Here is a 25493-nt window from a genome sequence, read left to right on the forward strand (position 1 = left end):
TTTCACTCCTGGCATTTTTTGTGAGGCAGTGCTGAAAGCTAGAGCGACCTGACAGCCTCCTTGCTACCATGAAGGCTGAAAACCTGGAGGAGAACCTGCATTTTGAGAAAAGCAGAGCTGTAAGAAAGAATGAGGAAGTTCCTGATGGCATTAATTGACTCATGTGAGCTTTCAAAATTCCCAATTTAGTGAGGTTATTTCATGAGATATATGTTTTCCTGGTAACAAAGTCAAAGACACTGATTTTTTACTCTTCTGTGATTCTATGTTCAAGTTCACCTACTTCCAAATTAGATACCTTACTATAATTTATGTACCTCTTTGAACTAATGTAAATCCTTTCAGGAAGAAAATAATATAAATAAATCTAGAAAACAATACACATTTAAAAAATACCTCTGTATTTATCTTTTTATATTTTTACAATGTACTGTGTATTTAGCTATTTTTGTTTTCTAAAAACTGTAGGCAGTAAGAGTATTTTTATGTGGCAAACACACACACATACATACGCAAACAAATAAAAAACCTCCCCAGGTGGTAATGCCTGATTTAGAATCCAGATTCTAAACTCTGGTCCTGTGCTCTGGTTATCCTGAATATTCTGAATGTTTAGAAAGAAGAAGACAAATGAAGTCAACTCACATTGAAAATTTTCTAATGTCAAAGTGTCCGGGTATGCTCTCATTGAAGGTAAGTAGGTTAACATTAATATAAAGTATTTTCCCAAACATTTCATTCTAACTTCCAAAATACTTTTTTTGTAATGGCTGAGGAATTTATTTGTGGCAAATTACTTACTCTTTATCATTTAGATCAATAGTATACCATTTGATGGAAATTCTATACTGAAGCACTTTGGATATAATTTATATTCAATAGTCTAGAAGAATTAATTTACCTGTTTTAATGTGAGATATTTTATCAAGAAAAATGACATAATTTTTCATACTATTTAAAATGGACAAAACTTACAGCTTTATTTGCAAAGGTCTCTTCATAAAAGACTAGCATCACAGCAAACTGTACAACTGCATAGATCTTCAATAGGTAAGGCGCTGACGAGGAGTAGGGAACTTCTTCCCCAGTAACCTAGGAAGACAAGGAAGAAGCCTTTCATGATATCGCTCCCTGGCTTATTCCTCTCATTGAAATTCAGACTATGAAGAGAAGATATGCAAAAAGAAATCAAAGGTTTTGCTACCCCCCGCCCCCCCCCGCCACACACACACAAAATGACTCTAACATTCATTTTATGAGATAGAAAAAGTATAAAAGTTAGAACACTTGTTTTTCATCTCAGTATTCTGATTCTGATTTAGTCTGCCTTATGTAGAACAAAGTAAGAATTGATTTGGCAATATGTACGGGTGATAAACATAACCAAAATAAACGTGAAAATATGAAAATATAAATAGAAAAATATGTCCATGATTATATGTACATGAAAGTATAGCAAAAGTGAAAATGGAAGGTGACTTTGGGTAGTGGAAATAATTATGCCTCAAAGGGAAATGTTGCTCTATTAGAAACAACTTTCTCAAGCTACAGAGTTTCCAAGAAACACTATGATTCTATTTTTTTAATTCAGATTTAAGCAACAATATGACTTAAAAAAATATTAACTTTAGGTTATCTATTTAAAAAACAACAACAAATAGACCATAGTTAACTAGACTTTTTGGAGCTGAAGTAAGCAAAATATTTTCACTTATATCAAGTTAGCTCTTATTATATAATTGACTGAATATAACCAAAAGGATCTGAGAAATTTCAACCTAGAATCTTTCATAACTAGATGAGAAAACAACCTTACTTATATCAGGATATTTTTGAACATAAGAATAACACCCATATGAAATATATTATTTTATTTCCTTGAAATACTGGCTAAATTTTATACTCATAGTTATCTTTGAAATCAACAGTTTTCCATTTCTTTTGTTTCTATATTACTGTTAATGGCAGTTATTTTCATAAGGAACAACAATATAAATCCTGAATAACTGGAAAGACATTCCTTTTCTGTGTCTATAAGAGGAATTCCAGAATAAAACTGAATGTTTCATTTGGTTTCCAGTGTTTTAAATCTCTAGACCTTGCTTATTTTTTTGTTTTAAAATGGGGTCTCTGTATTTAATGTTTCTATTCTACTACAGAATGAATAATGGTATGGTCTAATCCAATAACTATATCTTGGTGTGGACTTTAGACCTTCCATTCTGGAGACCTCAGGTTTTCATGAACAAAATAAAGGCTAGACTAACTCATCTTTAAGGATCCCTCCATCTCCAGTGGTTTAGGATTCTGTGACTGAGCTGCATGGGTTTCTGAACTACACAATGGCTCCTGGCTATGGATTTGGGTGGGTCTCAAAATCGCCTCCGCTGCTCCATCCCCTACCAGTGATGGCGAACCTATGGCACGTGTGTCAGAGGTGACACGCGAACTCATTTTTTTGGTTGATTTTTCTTTGTTAAATGGCATTTAAATATATAAAATAAATATCAAAAATATAAGTCTTTGTTTTACTATGGTTGCAAATATCAAAAAATTTCTATATGTGACACAGAACCAGAGTTAAGTTAGGGTTTTTCAAAATGCTGTCACGCCGAGCTCAAATGGTTCACCATCACTGCCCTAAACAATGCTCCCTGGGAAGAGGCAGTGTCTGCCTGGGCGAAGTCACCCCTCTTATTGGCCCCTAGGTGGTGTCCACTCATTAAGTTATACACCACCAGGCTGCATCTGTTTAAGAGAACATCTTTTACATGAAGTCAGCATATACACAGGCTGGCTGTAGACCTCATTATAAGAGACTAATCATCACCATCATCAAACCCAGGAACTCTACTTACCTCGGGGATTTCTTCACTCAGTCCAAGTCTTGGTTTACCTGGTCCCCATCCTGGTCCTTTAAATATGACAGAGATCTTATTGAAGACTCCAGGTGTGGCCCAGAATGTGGTCCACATGTAAGCTAAATGGTGGAACTAGAAGAATAAAAAATAGCTTATTTAAAATAAAAAATCTCTTAAAAAGATTAAATATAATAAATCATGTATTTAATTTAATGTACTTTACATATTTAAATGTTACAATAATTTGATTAATGTTAGTTAATATGCAACTGCATTAAAATTATAACTTATTTATGTATTCTGCATACCTTTAAATTTAAATGTGTCCTTGTCAATATCAGAATTATAACTTGGAAGTTAAAAAATAGGTCAATTATTTAGAAACTCAGCAAAGTAGAAAAAGTGGGTTAAGAGGCTTTGCTTCCAGTGGAATTAACTAGAATCCTGAGTACTCAATATTCATGTCAAATGACATCTTTTCTAACATCTTGCTAAATGGATATTACCTTGAACATGGAAAGATATAAATATTGCATATACGTCACTTATTTAAAAATAATTATTTATTCTATTGAGTTATAGACAAACATGTCATATGAAGGAAAAATGTTGAAAGCTATTTCTGATAGCAGACCTCTGAGTACTAAATAGGTTATATTCTGTAATAAGAAAAGAAAAACTTTGATGACTGAGTCAAAAGTTTGCCTTGAGGGCTTTAACTGGAATCTCCATTCTTCAAATAGCATATATTTGACATGTAGAGAAGTTAAAAGTAAGTCCATACATGATAAGTACCCAATAAATATTAGCTATTAGGATAATTAGCTATAAATGCCACACTTGTCATAATCCATCATAGGATTAAAAATAATCCAGAGGTTGAATATCAACTATAGACTCTAGAGATGAGTTGTATTATAATTGTAGTAATAAATTCATGTAGAAAGAAGCTTTGGCTCCATACAAATTTGTGGTCTTGCTTGTATTATCACTGTGTCTCAAAGAATTCAAACTTCTAGGGTTAAAACGGTTTTAAAAATTGCTTAAAATATTAAATAAGGAATCTTAATTAAGGAACCATTCAGGATTTAGTGAAGCACATTTTGAGGAAAAAGAAAATGTTAGATGGAAACTTATCCTGGAGCTTTGCAATAATAATAGTAAAAATGTAGAAAGTTAATGTATTTAGAAATTATACATTAATATACACCTGTTGTGTTGTTTTGAAACCTGACTGCAATTTTATATCATACTAGACACAAACCATGAGAAGTGTATGGTAATGTTTTAAAATCAGGAGTACCTTCTTACTTATTTGCTACCCAATGCTCTGAAACTCTTGGACCCCAATGAAGAGCAGAGTGAATTGTTTATGCCAAATAATAAAGAAAAAAAAATCCCAAGTTTTTTTTTATGCTTCTGAGGACAAGGTGAGAGACTGAGCTGAATATAAGGGAATATAAATGAAAGTAGATATATGTTTTTGTAGGTTCTGGAACTCCTAATTATCACATCTTGCTGATTTGACATTTCTGACCACGTGAGTGAGCATGCAGAAGACTAAACCATGGACACTGATGTGACACTACAGTAAAGAAAATGTTTATGTGAGGGTTAGATGCCTGGAAATCTGACACTGACACAAACTCAGCAGCAGCTCATAAATACTTATGATTATCTGAATAGTCTCTCGCCCAAATCCCAAGCATCCAACTTTCCGTGCAGCTCATGTTGTACAGTTTCCAATCTCTTTATTCAGCCTCCACATGAGCTGCTCTTCCTCAGCAAGAGTGCACATTTCCAAAGCCTTCCTATTGAAATGCTCAGCCATGAACCAGCAGCACAGACACAGCCTGGGAGCTTGTCAGAAACAGAGTCTTGGACAGACCCAGCCCTGCTGAGCAGAATCCGCACTTTCATCAGATGCTCCCACGATTCACACGCCCTTTAAGTCTGAAAGGCTCCGTCATCCCTGACAGAAACCGAGTTGTCCAATTCCTTGTTAACCTCCTCACAACAGAGACAAGACTACAAAAGTGAAGAAGCAGCTCTCAATGTATTCTTTCCAAACTGGTTTTGATTCTGTAAAGCTTATTATTAAGAAAGTACGCTGAAATGCTTCTTTAGTATTCTCCTGAGACATATATTCTTAATAATGCCAGAGAGAGAGAGAGAGAGAGAGAGAGAGAGAGAGAGAGAGAGAGAGAGAGAGAGACACCAAGAAACCAAGAGACACCAAGAAAGAAATGCTCTGGAGAAAAAGTAGCCAATTTTTTCTTTTGAAGTATGAGATAAAAATGTCTTTCACTTGAAATAGGAAGGTAATTCGCAATGGCCTTTTCTGTAAAGAGGCAGGAGCGTGTAAAATTTAAATTGAGTTAAGCAAGTTTTGGGCTTGGCCGGGAACCCATCTTGGCTAAGTTCACCCTTAACAAGGTGTGTGTAGTTGGGTGAATCATTTAAATCCTGAGAACCTCAGTTTCATCCACCAACAACTGGAGCTGGAAAGAACCACTTCCTCAAAATGTTTTAGTAATGCTTACATCAAACATTTATGCTGAGCTGCTAGCAATGCCCTGCACATAATAACAGCTTAATAAATATCAATTTATTTTTATTTTCACTTTCTTAAAAATGTGAAAAAGTAGGTTTGAAAAGAAGACCCAACATGAACCTGTAATTTTCTTCTTTCCTGGATGCCATACATCTAGTCCCTGGGACGGCGCTGTCATTGACTGACCTCTTTAGGGTTTCAAGCGTTGTTATTTTTTTTAATTTACTAGTCCCTAACCCCAGGAGTGTTTGAAGTGGTCTGCGGCTGATATGTCAGAGCTTCACAGACATTCCTAATTTCTCTAGTGCCAACCATTGAGACCAGTGAACAATCAATACTACATGTAGGACAGAAAACAAGTCTTCGCAGGTGAGGGAACATGCAGACCTAACCAACCCATAATAGTTCCTGACACACAGATCCAGGAAGAGTAGGCAAAGCCTCACACTGAATTTCTAACCAGAGTCATGCAGACTTGAAGCAAATATTTTTCTTACTGTGGGATCAGCCTTAATTATACATGTTACTACCATCCGTTCTGAATGCATGAATATATTTCAGGTCTATTCTAAGAAAGCATATGTTTGCTAAAGAGCCATGTTTAAATTCTAGGTAGTAGACATGTTTAAAAATTGTATTAATTGCTTTCTAATGTATTTTGCCCAATTTGATTTAAGTCTTTGTTTAAATGCCAGGGTTATTGTCAAATTCTTTCACAACTAAAAACTTTTTTCAGGACAGTGTAATCCACTACTACCTTTTAAAAGTGTATTGATTATTATCCTTTTAATGATAGAATATGATCAATTCAGAAAGAATAAAACTGAGTACATTACCTGCACCTTGAGTGGGTCAAATGTATTAATGGGATGTGTCAAACCATATACAACTTTTTTATCCTCTGGCTCAAATGTCCCTGGAAGACAAACATTAAGGGTATGATCTTTGACTTTCTGAGAGTTAAGGAGCTAATTAAAATTTGAAAATTCTGGTACTTTTTACTTACCAAAAATTCTATCCCATATAATAAGTGTGCCGGCATAATTTTTGTCTATGCAATAACGGTTTCTGCCTATGAGAAAAAATATAAAAAATATTTTTTAAAGAATAAAGTTATGATTCTTGAAATATCTCATCTTGAACCCATTCACAAAATTAAGATTTATGTAACAGAATGATTTTCCTAGGAATGTCTTTCCACTGGCAACACTAGCTTTTATTTGCTAGTAAAGTGAGTTTTCATTTTATTTTTCAATTAATTTTACTAAAAAGAGCAAAGATTTCCTTAAAACTATCAAGAATTATCCCAGATGAAAAAAAAAGTTAGTGTTCACAATGTTCCAGATTTTAAAAAATCTTGGATAATTATAAATAATTCTATTTTGGGACTATGAAAAATAATAATTAAAAATTAAATGGTCCAGAAAAAATAGCACTAGGAAATAAGATAGATAATATGTGTAATTTGTATTTTGTTAAAAATTTAAGGGCATTATGTCCACTCATTTTCCCTGCATTTTTTTCAGAAAGAAATTTTCCTACCTAGAGTGAGACATTACTATTTTTAAAAATTATAAAATACATCGTGAAAATCAAATTAACCTCAATTTTTTATTTACTCATAACATTTGTGATATTTTTTTCTGCTCTAAAATATTCAAATTATAATTTAAATAGCTGGGCATAATTTATTTAATAATAACAAAAGACACAATCCAATGGTTGCCAATAGGATAAAGAATATTAACCCACCAAACCACTACTCCAACAAACCCACTGTCTTCTGGTGTTCTCATTTCTTTACTCACCTTCACCATATGCAAATACACATTTTTTCCCTTTATTGAATAAGATATTACAAATGTGTCCTTATCACCCCAATGTCCCCTCATCCCCCCAATCCTGCCCTCACCCTCACCCCCTTTTGTCCACATCCATCACTTATGCTTATATGCATGCATACAAGTCCTTTGGTTGATCTTTCCCCCTCACCCCCACCCTCTCCTGCTTTCCCTCCGAGTTTTGAGCATCTGATTGATGCTTCTCTGTCTCTACATCTGTTTTTCTTCATCGGTTTATGTTGTTCATTATAATCCACAAATGAGTGAGAGCATGTGGTATTTATCCTTCTCTGACTGACTTATTTCACTTAGCATAATGCTCTCCAGCTCCATCCATGCTGTTGCAAATGGCAGGAGTTCCTTCCTTTTTACAGCAGCACAGTATTCCACTGTGTAGATGTGCCAAAGTTTTTTAATCCATTCATCTGCTGATGGGCATTTAGGCTGATTCCAAATCTTAGCTATCAAATAGACATTTGAAAGTGAAAATATCAGGAAAAATCTCCCACCAGTACAGAAGTAGTGGGGCTGGTACACAGATACACAACCTGTGGCCACACACGGTGTAAACAGTGGCTCTCAGTTGGATCGGGGAGCACTTGGCCCTTTAGGGGTCATGTGGCAATGTCTGAAGACGTTGGTAATCACCACTGCGAGGGGATATTACTGGCATCTCGTATGTAGAGACCAACAAGCTGTAATATACAAGACAGCCCCCTTGGCCCAAAGAACTAGCTGATCTTTTTAAAATTAATATTAAAATGTTAATAGTGCTGAAGTTGATATAAAGCAACGTGTGTGGGAAGGCACTCTGAAATCCAACAGGAGAAACTCTAAACTATTTCTTTTTCAAAGTGGCCTTGCTCTTCTCCACTCCTTATGGTTCCTTTAATATGGAGGAATCCCAAGAGTATTAACACTCTTGGCCTCTCCACCCCTCACTAATGATGCCCTTGTGGTAGGGGAATGGCTGCTGACTTTACAGGAGGCAAGTGAACATGTATAGCATGACCTTGTCCTCTCCTCTTTCTGGGGGAACCTGGGCACCCACTCTGCCCGCTGCCATGGGAAAAGGGACCTGCCGTGCCCCTGTGCTGATTGCTGGAAACTTATAAAACGGAACAATAGTATTTCTTCTTTTATTACCGGCTTCTTTATCTCAACATGCCATTGCGTGTCATAATAGTGTTATCAAGGGGATATAGTTCCCCATCACCTGAACTGTCTGCAGTTTGTCTGGTTCTACTGCTGATAAACATGGGAATTAGGTCTCTTTTGCTCCTGTTACATGTATTGCTGATATGCACATTCTTGTCCAGGTCCTTGGGTGCAGAATGCAAACATTTCTAATATTTCTTAAGCTGGCATCTTGAAACTTTAGGCACTAGCCATATGGGTCTTTCTCTTTGTCAAGCAAATGCAGTGCAGGCAAGATTTGTTCACAGAATTGAAGCAGAAAAGTAAATTGTTTCTTTTAGGCTTTTCTCGAATCCCAACAGTTTTCAAAACCAGGCACACTCTGGCTCTAGATAGGAATGACTCTCAGCATCAGGTAAAGGAGTGGCCTTCAAGATATAAAGTGTACATCCATCCACTCAGCTGTTCAGCTCAATTTTTGTTTGTTTGTTTGTTTGTTTGTCCTCCCACTACACCTGAGGAGATTCAGGCAAAAAGAAAAATCCAAAAGCCAGATAAAAAGTTGATGTTGGGGGGTGTTTTTGTTTGTTTGTTTCTGGTTCTAGCTTTGGAGATTCAAAGGAAGAAGAGATGCCTACTTACACAGTGTGTGCTGACTATGTTGGATAATTACAATGAAATGATGAAAACTAATATCATTTTAAATAAATAAAAAATGACAGTAAGAAGAGATCAATTTCCTTACCATGATGTACCCTGTGATGGCTAGGCGTGTTAAGGATCAGTTCCAAAGGACCAAGGTTATCAATGACCTGTTTAAAGCAAAAGGAATTTTGATTTATATACGCAGTTATTATTAAATGCACATGTAACATATAAGTACTCACATTAAAAACCCTCATGGGTTAACATATATTAAAAGTTTCAGGGTTGGCATCAGAATTGGAAGTTTTTCTATCACTTGGTGCTCACATAAAGACAGAAATAAGCTCATACATCTATTCTGAGAGTCTACTATTAGGTTAAGAGCTAGAATGCCTCAGTTTGGTTCCTGGATTCTCCATTTATCACCCTGTTCTTGGGAAAATAACAAGCTTTTTATAACTCCATTTTGTCACCTTTAAAATGGAAGTAATAACAGTATCTGCATAATAATGTTCTGAGAATTTTAAATGGTACTGTAAAATGGTTCTATTGCCAACGCATAATTCTCCTTTTGTTTTTTACCTTTCAACTATGTCTTTGATTATTTATATATTTTTAATATTTTTTTATTGATTTTTTCAGAGAGGAAGGGAGAGGGAGAGAGAGATAGAAACATCTAAGATGAGAGAGAATCATTAATTGGCTGCCTCCTGAAAGCCCCCTTCTGGGGATTGAGTCTGCAACCCCAGCATGTGCCCTTGACCTGAATCAAACCCAGGACCCTTCAGTCCACAGGCCAATGCTCTATCCACTGATCCAAACTAGCTACGGTTGTTTTTGATGATTTATGTTAGCAGAACATGAATAGGGGAGAGAAAATACAGTATTATATTTATTTTGGAGTTTGGTTTCACCCAATAATCAGCCATGTGGCAACAACTTACTATTGTAGCTGTTTATCTATTAGGGGGATCCTGCTCATTCAAATAGAATCCTAACTTGTCTTTTACCTGTAGATATACCATCTGCCAGTGTATCCTAGAGGCACAAATCAACGTCAAATATATAAATGGGTCTTTTTTTATAATTCAAAAGTCCCTTCAAAATTTGGTATTCTCTTGCAACATTTATCAGTAAGAATCCACTGTTCCAGAATCTGTAAATCGTAAGGAGTATAGGAACCAGGTAGGTGTAATAAACAAGAATAGCAGGCCATGTATAAAAAAGACAGTAGTTATGTTATATAATTAATATTAGGCAATGTTGGAACCTTTTAAATCTCAATTACATTATTCTTTCTCCCATGGGCTACAGCAGATAACAGAATATTTTACTTTCCTTAATCACTATTTAAATGGGTTTATTAGAGCCTACCAATGACAAAAAATAATACACTGTTATGATATTTTATAAAATTACACACCCCTAGTGTTAAGTTCCATTTAGAGGATATATAAGTTCTAAAAAAATTTAAATAATCCTTAAGGGAATGTGATATTGATGCGCCACATAAATTTGGTAACACTGACATGAATTCATGACATGGACATGAATTTGGTAACAAGTCAGTGATATGGGGGAAAAAAGTCAGAGGGGACTGCTTAAGATGAAAAAGTATTTCAAATAGATAACAACCAATGTTGTGAGAAATCTTGTTTGAATAGTGATTTGAACACAGCAAACATAAGAGACATTTTATAGGCAATGTGAGAAATTGATTATAAACAGTGTTATACGATAAAAGCACTGTTTGGGAGTTATAATGCATCGTCATTAGGTAGGATATGTAACTTTTATAGTTGTGTAACTGAAGTATACGTGACATGAGATCTAGGTTTTGCTACAAAATATTTTGCAATAAAAATAAAATTAAAAAAAAGATAGCTCATGCAAATTATTCAAAACCATAATGATTTTTTAATGGAAGGGATGGAGATACATAAATTCATTCTATTATTAATTCTACTTTTCTGAATAGTTGAAGATTGTAAGATAAAATTTAAGTGAAAGATGCCCTAACTGGTTTGGCTCAGTGGACAGAGCGTTGGCCTGTGGACTTAAGGGTCCCAGGTTCAATTCCGGTCAAGGGCATATACCGTGGTTGCGGGCACATCCCAGTAGGGAGTGTGCAGGAGGAAGCTGAATTGATGTTTCTCTCTCATCAATGTTTATAACTCTCTATACCTCTCCCTTCCTCTCTGTAAAAAATCAATAAAAAATATATTTAAAAAAATTTTAAGTGAAAGAAACTGTTACTCTAATAATATACAATAATGCACAGTTCAAATAGATCCCTAAAATCCCAAACATACTTCTAGAATACAACTCTATATAGCAGGGCTTAATCATTGTTTGACATCCTCTGACATTAAAACACCCAATTTAAGAGCGTTCTGCCAATGTGCAGAGCCACAGCAACCACTTCATCCTCAGCTTGTGGGGCCTGTACCCTCTTGAAGTAGAAATGATGGCAGTGTGGCCACATGACAATGCTGCATGCGTCCGTGGGGCAGGTGCCACCATTTCCTTATCAGACCCACCATTAACCCACCTGAGGGTTACAGAAACATTGGCATGCAAAGGATATATAATATTACTTGTTGTATGATAATTTAGGCCTCTTTCCCTCTCTTCTACTGGAGTTCTATCGCCATTTTTAAAGTTATTTCCATGAGAAATGTATTATGAGATGCAAACAACAGACTGTTTGATTAATTCACAGAATTCATAGACAAAGGACTATCTGTATTTTCTTTATTTCAAGACTTCAAAATACTGTGAATAGGTAGCCTTTATATCAAATGGCATTTCTATGAAGTACTATGTCACTAACACATTATTAGTGACCAAGAATTGGAAATGGAGTAGGGAGAAAGAAGCCTGTATTTTATTAGCCTACATTGCTTTGTACTTGGTGGAAAAATATTTGCTGAGAAGAATGGTGATGGACAGAGAACAAGTGGGGTTTCTCAGTAGTCAGAACATTGAAATCGGATGCTTTGGTTGGGATTTGTCTCTCTGGCATAGAATCATATGGGAAAGGAGAATACCACTTTATCCTTGTTTGTCTCCTCGGTGCCTAACATATGTTACAAAAACAGCCAACAAAAGGGGGTGGAGGAGACTACAGGGCCGGCTTCTGCGACCCAGATGCATTTCTGATCATTGGCCCTGGCATGTGTGTGCAGCCAGATTTAAAGCCACACAAATGTTGAGTGCATTCAGATGATTGGAGCCTTGGCGGAGTGCATTGTTTTTTAATGTCAAGCTCTTTTTTCCTCAAAGAAAATCTTTTGCTCCTGCAGGCTACAGCATGGTGGTATCAATATTGAAAGTTCCTTTCTTTCTTTTTTTAAAGTTAAAAGCCAAGTACAACACAGGCAACCACAGTTAAATTTCCTGGTAGTGCCTCTGAGTACCTTGGAGCTGGGAAAGACCACCTCCGTGTGGGAGATGATTCATCATTCAGACAAGCCCAGTCAGAACCTCTCTGGTGGAAAACCCTTCTGATTCAAAGAGATGTCATTAATAATTAATAAGGGTTGAGCATAATGACTCAATTATCGCCCACTTTTGCAAATTCAGTCATTTAGCAATTCCACCAAAGCTCCCTTTGAATCACTTCAGAAAAATATTGTGGAGATAATTGCAGCTATTTTCATTTTTAGAAGTTAGTTATTTGTCTTGTCTTTTTTAAAAATTTAAATGTATTAATATAAATTATGAAATTTTAGAATGTACAGAGGACTTAAAAATAATATAGTCCAATATTCTATTATTTTAAAAAGCATAAAAATGAAGCTCACAGAAATTAAATTTCTAATGAGTTTAAAGGGCTTGGGAGGAAGCCCTAGAGTTGTTTCTGTTTTAGTTCAGAAATCGTTCCAGTTTTCTATCATTTTGCTTTTAAGAGGTTTAGCAATTTTTCTATCAAATAAAAGTAATTTACTCTTTTAGAACTTTAATGGAAAATAATAACTAAATGCTTTTTGACTACATTTCCATTAAAAATGAATCCTGGAACTTATAAAGACTGCAGGGATTTCACCTTCTATACTGCCTCTCATGGATTTTAGGCACTGTTGGTGCTTCTTAGGTCTTTGACGCAATGCATCCTGTAGTTTTCTCTTAGGGTTTTATAACCTGAGGGCCAGGTTATTAGGGTTTTATAACCTGAGGGCCAGGTTATAAAACCTGCCTAGAATGATTTATTATAAAAGTATTTCATTTTACACATTTCTTAATGTTTCTTATTTTTCTCATTGGGAAGCATTGATTGGTAAGATTTCTATAGGTCAGTTCAGAATACAGAAACAATTAACCAATGGTCAAGTTGAAGAAAAAGCCATTTTTAACAAAAATATTCAGTTAATTCAAGACAAAAAGTATTTTCTTTGTCTGAATTGCTTGGAAAATTGCCTCTTCTCACTTCACTATGGCTACTGAAGTTGGAGAAAAGAAATTCTAAATACAATAATAAAAAAAAAACCCTCTTAATTCTATTGTTTTGTTTAATTTTAGACTAATAGTGGGAATGTTGCATTATCTGCAAATTGGCACTAAAAATACTGGAACATATTATTGAAAGGCCATAGGAATATTTATAAGTACTTACTTTTCAGAAAGAAGGCAGATGCCTACACTTAATTACAATGTTCTTTCCAAATAAGAGATGCTTACACATATTCATGCTTCCTGTCTGAGAGGGGAAAATCATAATAGGGAAAATATGTCCGCAGAAGCGTGTGCTTTACAGAATCCACATTATAAAGACGAATGTGCTAACAATATGATAAATGCTGAGGAGTGACTGGGTTGGGGGTGAAGTGAAATAAAATCTCCATAGTAGGAAAATGCCTGCATTCAGATGAGCATAGGTTAGAGTGATGACATTGACTCTAACTAGTCAAGACTTTTCTTCACAGCATCATGCATGATTGATGTTCCAGAGGGACCCATGCCATTGTGGGCCTCCATGTTTCACTGCAGTAAGTATTTAAGGGAAATACTAAACCAGCTCCTAATACATTTATCATCTTATATAAAAATCATGGTTATGTTTTATTGAACTAAGAAAGATTTGCTTGAAGTGGTGTGAAAATGAGAAAAGTTTTCAGGTAAATTAGTGGCAATGTTCAATACAAACCTAAACTAAAATTAAATAGACTAATAGTTACACCATGATTACTGGTTTTTCCTGGTCAAATTTTCTTCTTTTCTTTTTTCTTTCCTTCTTCCCTCTGTCCCTTTTTTTCTTCTCCCCTTCTCTCTCCTCCTTTCCTCTCCCCTCTATTCCCCTCCCCTCCTCTCCTTCTCCTCTCCTCTCTTTCCTTTTCCCCCCATTCTTTCCTCTTTTTTTTCCATCTCTTTATCTAAGCATGTGTGCATGTGTATCTGTGTGCAAAATATTAGAGAATATTTTCTTTGGAAAGATCTTTATAATCAAATATAGGCTCATGCATATCTTTTTAGAATTTAAGTTGGTTATAAATATTTCTATGACCTTTCAATTATATATTCCACTTGTTAATCCCATTTACAGATAAAAAACCTGTATATTAATGTGTTATTAATATACATTAAAACATTATGTTAATATACATTATTAATATATATAAATAAAACATGTTAATACATATTAAGGTATTAATATGTATTAACATATTTATCATATTTTGAATATTTACTCATGCGCCAATCAATAATTATTTTAAGTACCAAACTACCAATAAAGGTTTTCTCTTAGCATTATAACCTGTATTTATACATTCTTATCAAAGTCTCTTATTAAAAGCTACTTCCATAATAAGCAGAGCAAGAAATCTCTTGTCAGCCAGTTCATTCATTCAGCAAACATTACTGAATTTCTATGGAACTTACTAGGTTTTAGAAATAAAAATAAATACAGTGATAAATACTTAAAAGAAATAAATAATCAGGAAGATTATTTAAAGTCCATTGGACTCTTCAGTGGAATGGTAAAACTATTTCAGAAAAAAAGTTTTTACAAAAAAAGTTATTTTTCTCAATTATTTTGTTTTTTTAGTGGAAGGATGAGAAAATCATTCAGTTTTTTTTCTTTTTCAATTACCGTATTGCACAGTGCAGATATTTGAATTTCTAATCAATTTGAATTTATAATTGGCACCAGAATTATCTAACAAGAAGCAGAGGTTCTAATATATAGTGATGGAAGGAGATTTGACTTTGGGTGGTAAACATACAATGCAATATACTGAAAATGTATTATAGAATTGTACACTTGAAATCTAAATAATTTTATTAACCAATGCCACCCCAACAAATTTAATTTAAAAATAAAAATGCAAAAAAATTTAGTTTGTTTTGTAGGTCAAAAGCTAAAAATTATCTTTGGTAAAAATATATGTTTTGTATAGCTCCCAATAGTGCGGCTTTGCAAAGAGTCTCATTGATTGTTTCTGGGAATGCACAAAAATTCTACCTTGTTGATAAACTTCTTCAATTGACTATTTGGAAATCAAAATAACCTATGTGGGTTCAATTTATTCAACAGGTATTTATTGAGTGCCCGTGTTAAAATCTTTTTTTTTTAAAGATTTTATTTACTTTTTTCTTTTTTATTGTTATTGGTTTGCGAGCGCAAGGAAGAGGGAGAGAGAGATAGAAACATCAATGAATAGAGATAGAATCATTGACTGGCTGCCTTCTGCATGCCCCTTACTGGGAATTGAGCCTGCAACCCGGGAATATATCCTGACTGCCTCCTGATTCATAGGTGGAAGCTCAACCAATTAGCCACATGGGCTGGGCCTGTGTTAAGATCTCTTGAAAGATCACAGTGTGGAACAATGGAAATTACCAATTAATAGCTAATATTTTAATTATTTATTAACTTAAGGGAGAAAGAGTGACAATATCAGCTTTTATTATTTGAATATATATAGCAGCGGTTCTCAACCTGTGGGTCGCGACCCCTTTGAGGGTTGAATGACCCTTTTACAGGGGTCGCCTAAGACCATCAGAAAACACATATATAATTACATATTGTTTTGTGATTAATCACTATGCTTTAATTATGTTCAATTTGTAATAATGAAATTGGGGGTCACCGCAACATGAGGAACTGTATTAAAGCGTTGCAGCATTAGGAAGGTTGAGAACCACTGATATATAGGAAAATGTTTTTCACTCTCAAGAAAATCTATAGCAATTCATGTAAAGTTTTAGAAAATGGATAAAACCCATGAACATTATAACTTAACATATTAAAATAATTGTACCTCTTGTTCTGAATTAGTGGATCTCTAAACATTCATTGTCTTCCTTGTTAAAATCTTAATCAATCTGAACATTTATGGATAATTTATATTGCAGAGCATCTGGTGATAAAGTGTAAAAATAAAATCTTAATTACATCCCCCACTAGTTCTGCTGTGTTAATTCAAGACAACAACTCAAGTATTTAGACAGATGGCAGGGGCAGCCATATTAGCCTACGATTTCTCTACAGGGAAGCAAGAGAAAGCAAAGCTCATAGGCTATGTGCTTGCCTGCCTATTTTCACACTTTGAAATCCTCAGCAAATGCTGATTTATTCACAGCCAAATGTTTTCCTATCTGATTAGGCAGTTTTCTACTTCAGTAAGCATGTAATATGGAGGTAGCTAAATTTCCACACTAAAGAGTGAAAAAACAATATTTTTAGTTTGGAAATAAAACAATCTGGAAGAATCAGAGCTGTTGGGATCATAAAGAGCTTCATAGGGAGTAAATTTCTGATGTATCTATACCACAGGGTTAACAAGTTAAAAGCTTAGTTTTAAGAAGAATGAGACTAGGCTATGTTTATATAATAAACAATAGTTTTAAATGACTGTATTTATAATAAATTATCTTGAAGGCTGATTCTTGTCACTTAAGATTGAATTATTCCTCAAATAAGAGGACAAGAGCTGGACAAGTTAGCATTTAAAAAAATTGTCTCAGTTTACATTTTGGATAACACTTTTGACTTTTCCTGGAAAAATGAATGCAAGTAACTGCTGAATGTGTTCATTCAAAGGGAGGTTGATTCCAAGTGACTGTTTTTTAAAAACACCTATTAAATTGACAGAAGGAAAATGGGGAACATTCATAAGCATAATCATGTAAAACTTCATTCCTGTGACACCATTTTATATTTACCAGTTTGGATACTCAGTGAGAAAATGAACCACATTAGTAGTAATAGTAGTAGTAGTAACAGCATTCTGATAAAAGAAAGTAACTGATAAATTGCGAGGTTAAGTAGTTTTTGTTCAACTACCATCCAGATAGTTATATAATGCATTCTTCAAACATTCAACTCATTCTAAAACTCAGTACATTGTGGCTGCCATTACAAACAAATTTCCAATTTCAGGTGTTGCTTCTAGATTCATTAATCAACAAACGTTAATGGATTACCAGCCATGTACCTGGCACTGTCTAAGCATTAGATACTTTTATGATTAAACACATAAATCTGCATTTCAAATCTTACAATCTCATAGGTCAGATCTCTTGATTGTCACCTATTATAAAGTTTTATCTGTTAAAAACATTTGTATACTAATTTTTTAAAGTCAAATATAATAGAGTGAATTCTCAATCAGTAGGTTAAAAGTTACAAATATTTGTTTTTCTTAAATTCAGTTACCCTATGTCCATTTGCATATTTTTCTTCTAAAGACTAGCTACGGTGTATCATCTGTCCCTTATCCCCTCAGGTTTTTTCTTTAATCAATACATCCTGTCTTAGTCAGTTTGGGATGTGATAACTAAATATAACAGGCTAGGAAGCTTAAAAAACAATCATTTCTTTCTCACAGTGATGGAAGCTAGGAAGTCCAAGTTCAAGGTGCCAGCAGATTCAGTGTTTGGTGAGAATGGCCTTCCTGCTATATCCTCTCTCATTTAATGTCTCTTTTTTAAAAGGGTACTAATCCCATCATGAGGGCTCCACTCTCATAACCCAATTACCTCCCATCTCCAAATATCATCAATTTTGGAGGACACATAATTTAGTCCTCTCTGATCCAAGACTTTGCTATGAGTATTTTCTTCATGTTCTCCAATAAATGTATATATTATAAAGAATCTAGTTAACACGATCAATTCATTCATTAGTTAAGAATGTATTTGCTGATGGTCATTCAAGTTCAAGACAGTGGGAGAGCAAAAATGAATAAAATATAGTATTTGTCTTCAGTAAGTTTACTGTCACCTCCTGTATTTAAACTTCAACACGTCAATGTTAAGTCTAATCCCTTAGGGGTGTTTGTTCAAATGGAGATTCTTACCCTCACCAGAAATTCAGATTCTGTTAGAAGGGGGCCATCATTCTTTATCTTGAGTAAGCACCCAGATAATTTTGATCCATGTGGTGATCACAAGAGTTATACTTGCTTCTATTCTAGCTCAGACTTTATGTACTAATTCTAATTTGTAGTATTTTGGCTTTTCTATAATAACTACCATTTGTTGAAAGCATATTATTTCCAAGACTATACACTTAATACAGACAGTCCTCAGGTTACGTGGTTACGTTGCCATCTCCCATTTATTTATTAAAAAAAAAGAAAAGTTCCGTCATTTTGACGTATGTACATATGTGCTTTATGTTTTTTATTATTTATTTACCACAAGTAAAGGTCAGGAACTGTTATCTTTCTTTTAAATGTTTTTTACTGTTTCACTTCATTACTGCTGTGTATGTGCTCCATGTGAGTGACGTAGGTGCTTATGTAGGTGGGTTCCGACTTACGGCGAAAATCGTGTTATGTCACCGTAGGAACGGATCTCCCTTGTAACCCGAGGACCTACTGTATATACATAATTTCATCAATCCTCATAAAACTCCTATGGGGTAGGCATGATTACTTCTGCTTAACAGATTAGGAAGCAAGGTTCAAGAGTTCAAATTAATCTACTAAATATTCATACCTATTCATAAAACAAATATTTCTTAATTTTCCGTTTGGAGGTACCCTTTACTTTTGATTACAAAACATGTACTTTAACCATTATGTCTTAGCCATTATGTCTCCCTTGTTCCAAAGATGTCCTCCTCTCCAATTCTGATAAGCAGATCCCCATAATATACCTTGTGTCTGAAAGCCTCACATTCCAGCTCTTTCACAGGAGACATTTTTTAAAAATTACCTCTGAATTTTTAAACAATATATGGATGAGCTTCAGGAAGCTTAATAACATATCTTTTGAAGTTTTTTCTTCCCCTTTGGGAAAGTCACTAGAATCCAACAGATTCTTGAAGAAGACTGTAATCCTCAAAATGCTACTAACAAGGGGTGCTGATTCTGGTCAGAGGGCTGATAGCTTCTTTGGCACAGAGTAGGTGCTTATGAAATATTTTTGGAATGTGTGTATTTCAAAGACATTTATGTATCTAATACATTTGAAAACACTGAAATTTTATACATGAACAATCACAGTGGGTAAATTATTTTAAAATGAAGTGTATAATAGAACAAAAGATCATTTATAGAGAGAATATGTATAGGATTTGGATTAAAGATAGTCCACAAAAGAGATAAAACCAACAAAGTGACAATAAGGTTTTATCTTGATGTTGACTTTAAGGAACAATGGAAGTAAAGAAGAGCAGCTGATTTGAGTCATAATGAAGTACATTTTAGACATGTTGACTCAGGGTGGTGTCAAATATTCCTGTGAATGTGTTAAGTGAGACAGTGGAAACATTGATTGCAAATCCTTATGAGCATTTACATTACAGCTATAGACTAAATATGAAATCACAAAGAGACAGTATAAAAATGAAGTAAATTAAATTTTAAAGAAGGAAGAATATTGAGAGAAGAGAGGATTGGAACAAGAAATTTAGGGAGGAATAAAGGAAGTAAGGAAATAAGGAGAACAAAAGTAACTAGAAATATCCCAACTTATTTTAAGGAACAAACAAGGGGGGGGTGGGAATAGGAGTAGGTACTTTTTGAATAAGAACTTGATAGAAAAAAAGCATAAAATTTGATTTTGTTAAAATAAATATTTTCAAAAGAATATATTTTGAAATATAACTTCTTCCCCAAAATTCCTTATCAATCGAAAAGATGTTGGACACAGATAACAGGGGGATGAGAGCATGAGTGGGGGGGGATGTTGGGGTTTAATGGGGGGATGTGGACACATTTGTAATACCTTAACCAATAGATAAATTAAAGACAAAAGATGCATAAACATAACTGTTCAAAATGTACACTCTATAAAGAGATAGGGCATAAGTATAGTCCATATATAAATACAAATATATACATACATAACATATTAATATCTAACACTAATTTTTAGCTATCAAGGAACTCAGAGAATAATGGGAGAGACAGAGTTAAGCAACAAATACAATATAGAATTAAACGTCATCACCATTAGTTGGATTCTCCCCATATGCAGGAACTAATGTGTTATTACATTTATGTCCCCCCACAAACTCATGTTCTTAATCTGTAACTGCCAATATGGATATAGAAATAAACACAGGAATAATTTAAAGAAAAGTACACTTAACTCTAGGAGGTGAAAAAGACATTCCAGAAGAAGTAGTAACTGAATTGTATTATGAAGAATGTTTGGAAAAGGAGCTTCCCAGAGAGAGCATGTGCAAATACTCAGAAAGAACAAGTATTTGCTGTACTTCGGAAGTAAAAAAACGGTGTAGATTAACTGGACCAGCTAATGGAATAAGAATGGAGGAGTAAACAAAGCTTATATCCTAAGGGCCCTGAAACCTATTGGTGAATTTTAGGTGTTTGATTTCATCTTGTAGGCAATAGAACTATTTGAAATCTCATGTTGTTGATGTTTGTTCACATGTTAGGAGTGTTTTAATCATCGGCTTCTAAAATGATAATCCCAGTTCATGTATTGAAATATAAGGGAGAGAAAAGAGTTTGTAGGAATAGAAAATAAATAGAATTACAATAGAATTCTATTGTAATCTATGTAATTAATCTATGTAATTAATGATAGAACCATAAATTAAGGTGAGGCAATGAAAACGGAAAGGGAAAGAGAGATTAAAGAGCATTTTAAGAGGAAAACTCAAGTGTATAATGAATAATTTAAGAGCGTATATAGCTGAGCTAGTAACAATTAGGCCAATAAAACAGGCATATATTGGGGCAGTTCTGGGCAAACTAGGAATTCTCTAAGAAATGTAAAACCAATGATACTATATTTCAGATGAGGAAAGGAGAGATAATTATTTACCAGGTTTTGATCTATTACCATTTAGCTGCAACAACAATAGATAATTTCCTTAATCACTACATAGTTTCAATTTCCTCACTTTGAATGGAGACCATAGGGTTGTATGATCATCAATTAAGTAGATCTTGTGAAATCGTAGTGTAGTAACTGACACACAATCTAAGCTATATAGGTACTTGCTCTTAAAAGAGAAAACACTTTATGAAGAAGAATTTGAGTTGGGCCTTGAAAAACATAGAATAGCAACGTGTAGAAAATATGAAAATGAGAGAAACTATGATTATACATCAGATATATATGGGAAATGGAAAATGGTCTAGCTTGACTGAATTGCACAGAATGGAAAGTAATGGCATGTACATCAAGAGAAGGCAGTGCATGAGAAACATGAAATGCAAAAAAAAATTAGACTTTTACTCAGCTAGCAATGGAACATCACCAAACGCTTTATGTGGGACTAACCTCAGAGAATAGATTACATTTGAAGAAGAACAAGTAGATGTGTATAGAGGTCACATGATAATTTGAAACAAGCAAGATTACACCTCATTTCTGTGTTAACTAACCTACAGCCTTGATCTTTTCACTATGCCATATAGGATCTTTATGAACCCTGTTGCCATCTATGGAGATATATTTAATAAACACATTGTTTGAAGAGGAAGTCCAATGGGTGAGTAATGGTCAAAATGCTAGCACTGAAACCAACCATGTTACCTTATATAAACTCAATATTCTTAGTTTTAAAAGGGACAGTGTTTGTCACAGAGTTGGTGAATATAAAAATTCCAGTTTTCTAAAATTGTCTATTAAATTTCTGGAATGGTTTCCTGCTGCATGTACTTCTACATGTACTCTTAAAATAAAACCCTATTAACTGAAGTTACTTGAATTTATATTCATTCTTTACAACCTATAAAAGTTTAATTGGTCTTTAGTGATTCAAATTACTTTATGGGAATTAAATACAAAATTTTTTGCTTGGAACATACTAGATGCCTAACACGTAGTGGCTATTTTATTATAGCATTAAGATCAGAAATGACCCATCTACAGGGAAGCTTTATAGTATAGTGGGTAAGAGCAAGGAATATGGATCATGACTACCTGTTACAAAACCCAGCTTTGACATTTACTTATCATGAGATCCAGGGCAAGTTACTGGTATATTTAATTTTTAATCCTCACCTGAAGATATTTTTCCATTGATTTTTAGAGAAAGTGGAAGACAGAGGGAAATATTGATGTGAGAGAAACTCATTGATTTGTTGTCTCCTACATGTGCCCCAACCAGGGCCTGGGCTGGGGAGGAGACTGCAAGTAAGGTACATGCCTTTGACCAGAATCAAACCCCAGATCCTTCGGTCCACAGGCCAATGGCTCTATCCACTGAGCCAAACCGGCTAGAGCTAAATTTCCTAAATCTTTGCTCATGCTGCTACTAGTCTATTGTTTTGTTGCCAAAGAGCTACATTTTCCTCTTCCTCTCTATATGTCCTAGCTCAGCAGTTCTCAACCTGTGGGTCGCGACCCCTTTGGGGGTCGAACGACGCTTTCACAGGGGTGGCCTAAGACCATCAGAAAACACACATATAATTAATTACATATTGTTTTGTGATTAATCGCTATGCTTTAATTATGTTCAATTTGTAACAATGAAATTGGGGGTCACCAATGAGGAACTGTATTAAAGGGTCTCAGCATTAGTAAGGTTGAGAACCACTGTCCTAGCTTCTTCAAATTTCTGGCTTCTCTTGTCACTTCAGTTATATTGCTTCATTATTCTACTGCATATTCCATTTGCTTTCTAATTCTGCACACTGAATTTCTGCAATTCTCCTATACTCTAATTTCTATTGACCCTACATATAGGTCTAACATAAATACATCCTCAGTGAAAGATATGATTGGGACAGTTGGTGGAGTATAAAGGTTGCTAAAGAGAAGAATTTGTTTTCTTCAGAGCTTGACCATTTTCAGTGATGTTTGTGTTTAGTGGATATAGTTGACAAAGTAGTATTCTAATATGATGGCTGTCCTAAAGAATGTGATACAAGGAAAGGGGGGTAGAGTTCAAAAAGAAAATTCTAGTCTTATTAGTATAGGGGTCAGAGATGGACTTTTGATCTAAGGACTGGAAATTTAAAGTGGGACCCCTTCATGGAACCACAGAAGGAGGAACCACACTATCTACACATAAATATCTCTCAGTTTAGCACTATACAGATCATTTAATTATACGGTGCAAATATTCAATACCAAATAATTATTTCTGTTACATTTCTCTGCCCAAGCATCATCTTATATGTACATGAACACATGATAGTAAATTTAAGATAACTGAAAGGTTATAGATAATGATAATATTACTTCTGCATTGTAGAAATCAGCTAACACCCAACTATCATCTGATATCTCTAAAATAGTTATAACATTCCACACTTATTACATTTAAAACATGTAATAAGATTTTCCGATTGCCTTTAGTATACTCACAAGGAAAGAGTACAACTATATGCTGCAGACATTTCAAATGAATGAATAAACAAAAATGTAGTCATAAAAATTAAGCAAGTGTATAGTTCCAAGCAGAATTTTTATAACTTTCAAAAGAGAGGAAGGGAAGAGATACTGTTGTTTCTTCATTAAAGTAACTCAAAAGTAAACAAAAATTTGATTATAAACTCTTGTTTGTTTGATGACCTATTTTTTCTCTCATGTAGAAACTTTCAAAGGCGTTATTTATTTATTTTTGTGCATCTTAGCCTAATTGATTGAAGAGAATGAACTTTTCTTCACTTTTAGAAAATCAGTACCTCCTTCAGGCCAGATTCCCTTCTGAGTGAGAACTGATTTTATGGAGGTCAGCAGAAGTGAAACAACTGTACGAGTCAAATTTCCATTCAGGAATGTGCAGACTTTGGCCAACACTGTCATGTCTATGGCTCACATATTGTTTCTGTGAATTAACCATCAAGTAAGATGCCTGAAATGAAGCAGTGCTTACGTGGCCTAAAGAGGCATAAAGTGGGTATATTTTTAGACTGAGGTAATTGTTTTCAGTTTTTATTTTTAAATCTAATGTGTATTAACCTTTAATTGAAAAAGTAGAGAAAGCACATGATAAGAATAATTTTTTAAGGCTGTCTTTTCCCCACTCTATTTCACTTGCCCCTTTCTCTAAAAGCAGCCACTGATACAAATCTTTTGGTTTTATTTCCTAAATTATTTTATTATTTGGAATCAAATGGTAATATGCTGTCTATAGCAATAAATGTAATTAAATACACAGTTGCAAAAAAAACCCTTATAAATATATTCACAGCTAGTAATATAATTTAAAATTCCAAGATCCAAACCTTAATTTCAGAAAGTGTGCTCTTGCTTCCTGTGCAACTCAACTGTAGTAAGCACACATTATAAAGTACGTTCAAAAGCATGATGTACAATACAAGTGAGAGTTCTGATGCATTGCTTTTGAGTTGGAAGTGAAGCCACCTGGAAGTTCTGAGCTTGAAAGAAATGCCTCATCAATGGCTTTCCTCCACTCTCTCTTTCTTCCTGAGATGGTACTCAAGCCCTGGCTCATGATCCTTAGAGGGACACAGGAAAAGGCAGACTTTACTTAGGCACCATTGTTCTGTATACAAACTAATTCGTGAACCCAACACATGGCATGACCTGGAGCAGAGCTGTTATAAAAATGTAATTTTCCTTTAACCCCTCCATGTAAATCATCAGAAAGCTTCCCTCAATGATTTAAACAAATTTGGTCTTTGACCTCTAGAGTCAGAATTGACCTCAACAACTCTTTCAGATGGTTGTAATATTGACTGTTTGATGTATGTCAACTACCATAAAATCCAATGCTATTTCATAACAGATCTTCTAATAATGCCACATATGCCCAAAGTCAGGGTAACAGTCTCTTTATTCCAAGCAAGTCAGTAGCATGAAATACTGCAGATTAATGAAATAATGCCCTTTGTTGCATCAAGCTTTGGCATCTAATGCAACTGTGATTTGCAGTATTGTTCAACCAGTTGCAACACCTGTCAATGTGCTTCCTATAGAACTTCAAAAGACCTCTAATAAATACCAAATGCTTGAAAGGGTTCTCATGTGTATACGTAAGAATTTTTCTGGGTCTGTGATTTTTGTGGTACTTAACAACCCGTTCAGTACAATAGTTCATAAACCAATCAGTTC

At 34.5% G+C, this 25493-nt stretch overlaps 1 protein-coding gene across 1 annotated transcript in view; it reads right to left on the bottom strand.

Moving 5' to 3' along the window:
- The window catches only part of AGMO (alkylglycerol monooxygenase), a 273361-nt gene that overhangs the window by 133368 nt on the left and 114500 nt on the right, over nucleotides 1–25493 (bottom strand). Inside the window, exons 6-10 of the mRNA XM_070425136.1 lie at nucleotides 9139–9205; nucleotides 6422–6487; nucleotides 6252–6331; nucleotides 2859–2993; nucleotides 976–1092 (exon numbers count right to left, since the gene is read on the bottom strand). Coding sequence (XP_070281237.1) covers nucleotides 976–1092; nucleotides 2859–2993; nucleotides 6252–6331; nucleotides 6422–6487; nucleotides 9139–9205 — 465 coding nt within the window. The remainder of the gene's footprint in view (nucleotides 1–975; nucleotides 1093–2858; nucleotides 2994–6251; nucleotides 6332–6421; nucleotides 6488–9138; nucleotides 9206–25493) is intronic.

The sequence above is a fragment of the Myotis yumanensis genome, unplaced genomic scaffold, assembly GCF_028538775.1.
Source record: "Myotis yumanensis isolate MYYU_CA2020_CCGP unplaced genomic scaffold, mMyoYum1.0.hap1 SCAF_9, whole genome shotgun sequence".
NCBI lineage: Eukaryota > Metazoa > Chordata > Mammalia > Chiroptera > Vespertilionidae > Myotis > Myotis yumanensis.